Source organism: Humulus lupulus, chromosome X, assembly GCF_963169125.1.
Source record: "Humulus lupulus chromosome X, drHumLupu1.1, whole genome shotgun sequence".
NCBI classification, from domain to species: domain Eukaryota; kingdom Viridiplantae; phylum Streptophyta; class Magnoliopsida; order Rosales; family Cannabaceae; genus Humulus; species Humulus lupulus.
The window spans coordinates 177,570,124-177,575,371 of NC_084802.1; the positions used below are offsets into that span (position 1 = coordinate 177,570,124).

Consider the following 5,248-nt stretch of genomic DNA (forward strand, 5'->3'; position numbering starts at 1 on the left):
GAAATCCACTTTCAAGGTCCGCTCTGCTCCACTACTTGCAATTCTATGGCCCCCCGTGGATATACTCGAGAGCTACTGAAAGACAACACTAATATGGTGGACGACCGGAAGGTGGATTCTTCGATACCCATCTTTTGTGGGTCTTCAAAAAACAATATATTTGCGTTGCTCCCCCATCGACTAACACCCTTTCTAAATGACAATTTCCAACGTGTAACCCAATTACTATAGCATCATCTTGGAGCAGGTTCACCTCCTACAGATCCTGCTCAGTGAATGTAATCAGTGTAGCCAGAAAATACTTTTTTTTGGCATGATGAAATATACTTCATGCGGCAAATACTGTTAGGAATGAGTTTCCTAATACGCAGTGGAATTGTGTGATGGGTTGGCCCAGTTTACAACATAAATTATGTAACATATTTAAACTACTTGAAAATATGCGGATCAAGTAATATACATACCTTAATCATAAACAAGAAAAGAATAAATAACATACAACTTGATGCCTATCAAGTGTCCTTGCTATCTTTTCGTAAAATAAACGATCTTCCTATCCAAGCTACTCCCAGGTACTCACACCAAGATCTTCCACATCGTTCTCTACACCTCAAGAAGTGTGTGGGCACTTAGAGAATAAAGGATGATATTTTTCTGATTTAACTTGATGTACTCAACACATAAGATCAAGAGAATAGGCCTGAGATTGGTTTTGTGTCTTTTTTAGGGAGAGATGGAAAGTATCGTTTTTTTCTCAGAGCGAATAATTGAGTATTCAGTATATTTGTTATTTTCTTATAAGTCTAACTTATATAGAAAATATTTAAATTTTAAAAAATAAATATGTAACCAATTACAATTTATCTTTTAATTAATTAATTATCTTATTACTGAAAATATCAAAACTAACTTTTTGAAATTTTCATTAATTAATTAATTAAATAAATAAAAGTGAAAAATCAATTCCCTGATTTCTATAGCTGCACGCCACACACAATCCCACTGTGTGTGTCGTGCAACACCCTATAAAATAGGGGAATGTGATTTTTCCACAATTATTTAATTATTTATTCAAACTACCTTATCAGATAAAATCCAACAACTTGATAATTAATTCAAATTTTAATCTATTATCTTTTTAACTAATTATCACATATAATTAATTATTTGAATAAATATTAATCTTTTTAAATTTAAATCCAATTTGAATTAGTTAAATTATTATCTCCCACTCAAATAAAGATATTTAATTAATTCTACTAACTAACTAAAACCAATTTTAATTAAATATTAATTTTGAAAATTTAATATTCATTGTATTATAATTTCGAAAATTATAATAAATTAATTATTTATATAATTTTGAAAATTATACAATAATTAATATTGATAATTACAACTAATTTGTAATTAATTAATTAATCATTATTATCATAGAATTGCATATTTGGCCCAAAGAAAAAAATTCTTCTTAAATATGTCTTTTTACCATTTATATCAACTCTTGCCTTGAATAGTGTTGATAGAGCAACTGTAGGGACCTATGCACCTATAATTCCAAGCTCCAAGAAATTTGTACTTATTAATTAAAATATTTAATTAAATAATCTCATTATTACTCCACTATAAATATAAGACTGCTCTCTTGTAATTATAGACATTTCAATTACTGAGTACTTTATATCAATAAAGCGTCCATTAATATAATCATTACATACAAATTAACCTTCTGATAATGGTTCATAATTAACCATGAATAAAATTACCGTTTTACCCTTCTAATTATATCTTGTTTCCTTAAGTACCATCGACTTTACTAGTGAAGGTTAATTCATAATCAAATTATGAATTTAAGCTCAATAACCTTTCAGTCCCAAAATTCAACCCTTAAGAGAACCATTATTCAATCTCCTACGAGAAGGTATAGATTTCTTATCTGTATACTATGTCCCTAGCCATTTACATTAATGAGTTCCGAAAACAATAGTTTCGAGCCTAATCATTCTTACAAACCCTAACAAGTGAATCAAAGAGCTCATATAACATAAACAGGAGTTCATAGTAACATCAGGATTAAGATCTATTTGTATATGATCATCAATTGATATATTTAATTAATACTTCAAAACGGTATTTAACTAAGTATTAATAAGCATATCTGGTCCAGTTTTATATATTCTCTAATATATAAAGCACCTTCACTAAAGTGTCCTACTGCACTACTAATCCGGATCTAGATCATATATATTCATAATACCAGTGGCCGTACTTGCAGTAATTAATCTAAAGATTCCATAACTTTATTTTACTGCGAACTATTCAAGTTCATTTATCTCAATCACAGTCCTCCCGTACCAATACATGATTGAGATCATGTATATGAAATTACAAATTTTTCTGATATTTACTTAATATTATCCCAGAATAATATAATCCATAAAATATATGCATAACAAATTTAATTAATTTATTTATTTCTTAAAACAATGTCTACAACAGAAAGAATGCTTCCCCGAGATGTACCTTGAAGATAGATCTGAGCAAAGCCTATGATACTATAGACTGGGATTTTTTAGAGAGGTTATTAATAAGACTGAGGTTTCCTTCTAGATTCATTCATTGGGTGATGGTTTGTCTCAGAGGTACGCCCTATACTGTTTTGATGAATGGTCGTTTGCAGGGTGGTTTTCAAGGAGTTAAGGGTCTTCGACAAGGCGACCCTATTTCCCCATTACTATTTGTCTTAGTTATGGAATATCTCACCCGTTTACTTCAATTTGGTGCAATGCATCATGATTTTCGGTTTCACCCTTTATGTAAAAATCTCAAAATCATCAATTTATGCTTTGCTGATGATTTAGTGATTTTTTGCAAAGCTAATAGAGGTTCGGTTCATATAATTTAGCAGGTTTTTGAGGACTTTTCCCATAGTACTGGAATGAAGGTTAACTTAAGCAAGTCTCAAGTCTTCTTCAGTGGTATCTCTGCTCAGGAAAAATGCCAACTACAGCTACTGTTAGAGTTAGAAGAGGGTTCCTTCCCCCTGAAATACCTTGGAGTCCCTATGAGACCCACAAAATGGAAAGCGGCTGACTGCAGTGAAATTCTTAAAAAGATAAAGCTCAGACTTCACACTTGGTCAAGTAGACATCTATCCTATGCAGGGAGAGTTCAACTCATCACTTCTGTTCTTATGGGGTTGAGAAATTACTGGATGAACATCTTTTTACTGCCTCAAAGTATAATCAAAGAAGTGGACAAGCTTTGCATGTGGTTTCTTTGGGGTAATGATGGAACTAGGAGCAAATTTCATCTTACTTCTTGGTCTACGGTTTGTTTGCCTAAAGCTTTTGGTGGTTTGGGGTTTGGAGAAGGGTCTAAGTGGAATAAGGCTTTGCTTGGCAAGTATATCTGGGCTATAAGCCATCAGCGGGAAGCATTATGGGTAAAGTGGGTTCATGCAGTGTATTTAAAGAGCCAAAACTTTTGGCAATACCAACTTAAGGCTGATTCTAGTTGGTATTGGCGCAAAATCTGTCACTTACGTGAGATGTTCTCTCAAGAGGAGATTGAAAAGGCTGGTAATACTGGAAGATTTAAAGTTAGACAGCTGTATACTGGACTGTTTCAGCTTATCCCTGTCAATTACAACCAATTTGTTTGGAACAGAGTGAGTGTTCCTAAGCATAGGTTCATCACTTGGCTTGCAGTCAATTCTAAGTTGCTAACTAGGGACCACTTACAAAGAGTGATGCAGCTGGAATCTTCTCTTTGCCCGGTCTGTGATCAAGAGTTGGAGAGTCATAGTCATCTGCTATTTGGGTGTTACTTCTCTCAGCAGGTTGTTCAAAAGATTCATGACTGGTTTGGCTGTTCTTGGCCTATTATATACTCAGACTGGTGCAGATGGATTGGAGGTATGAGTAAGGGGGTTAGAGCTTCAAAAGTGGCAGCTGTGTTCTCTGCTACAGTCTACTATGTGTGGCATAACAGAAACATTTGTGTTGTTCATAATTACTCTCTTAGTATTATGGTTGTAGTTGAGTTGATAAAAAATGCCATTAAGTGTAGACTGAGTGCGTTTTTCTCTGATGTTGTTGTAAAGCTGTGAGTTTTTTAGTGTTGTTTTTGTGAGCTGGTTTGTTCCAGTGAGTTTGTGTTGGATGTAGCTTGGTTGCTTTGTGCTGTGATCAATAAAAGTTCTTTTTCTTAATAAAAAAAAACAATGTCTACTACATATCCTTTCAAGGCACAATTCCCAACAATCTCCCACTTGCCCTAAAGCAAATGAGGCATCTGTCTCATTCTCATGTTTCTTACATGCTCCTTAAAAGATTTCATAGATAAAGTCTTTGTGAAAGGATCTGCAAGATTATGCTCTGAAGCTATTTTCATAACTACAACATCTCTTTGGTGAACTATCTCTCTGGTCAAGTGATACTTCCTCTCGATGTGCTTTCCCCACTTGTGACTCTGAGGTTCCTTTGAGTTAGCTACTGCCCCACTATTTTCAAAGTATAGAATTAGTGACTTATCCATATTTTGCACTACTTCCAGATCGAAATAGAACATCTTGAGCCACACAAGATCCTTAGCTGCTTCACAATATACTCGGCTTCCACTGTGGAGTCTGTAGTGCTGGTTTGTTTAATACTTCGCCAGACTACTGCTCCTCCCCCAAGAGTAAACACTGATCCAGAAGTCGATTTCTGACTATCTCTGTCTGATTGAAAATCAGAATCAGTGTAACTAGTGGGGTTCAGGTCTCCACCTGAATAGTCAAGCATATAATCTCTACTATTCTAAGATACTTTAGAATATTCTTCACTGCAATCCAATGACTCAATCCAGGATTGGATTGATAATGACTGACTATCCTTACTGCATAACAAAAGCCAGGTCTTGTACAAAGCATAGCGTACATAAGACTGCCTACCACTGAGGCATAGGGATATTGTCTCATATCTTCCTCTTCCTCAGGTGTTTTGGGACTTTGCTCCTTGGAAAAGACTACTCCAGAACGGGTTGGCATATCACCCTTTTTAGAGTTTTGCATATTAAAGCTACTATCCCCAAAATTTCAGTTCGATGATGTGGAAATCAAAAGTGACAGGTGGCAGTGCATGATCATCAAGCAGATCATCAAGCGACACATTAATGGTCAATAAATATGTTGACCAAGGGAAGTGCAAAGGTTAGCAAATGACCTACGGAGTTGTGATATCACTAGTCCGAATATGGTTTCACT

The 5,248-nt window shown here is 34.5% G+C and overlaps 1 protein-coding gene across 1 annotated transcript; it reads left to right on the plus strand.

The window, feature by feature from the left end:
* The first annotated feature begins 2,938 nt into the window (after positions 1-2,938).
* LOC133806478 (uncharacterized) lies at positions 2,939-4,111 on the plus strand. Its single transcript, XM_062244576.1, has one exon. It carries the CDS (start codon positions 2,939-2,941, stop codon positions 4,109-4,111), a length of 1,173 nt encoding a protein of 390 aa, XP_062100560.1.
* The last annotated feature ends 1,137 nt before the right edge of the window (positions 4,112-5,248 follow it).

What these genes read in the sequence shown, in the direction of transcription:
- LOC133806478 (XM_062244576.1), top strand. Translation starts at nt 2,939, where the DNA reads ATGAAGGTTAACTTAAGCAAGTCTCAAGTCTTCTTCAGTGGTATCTCT.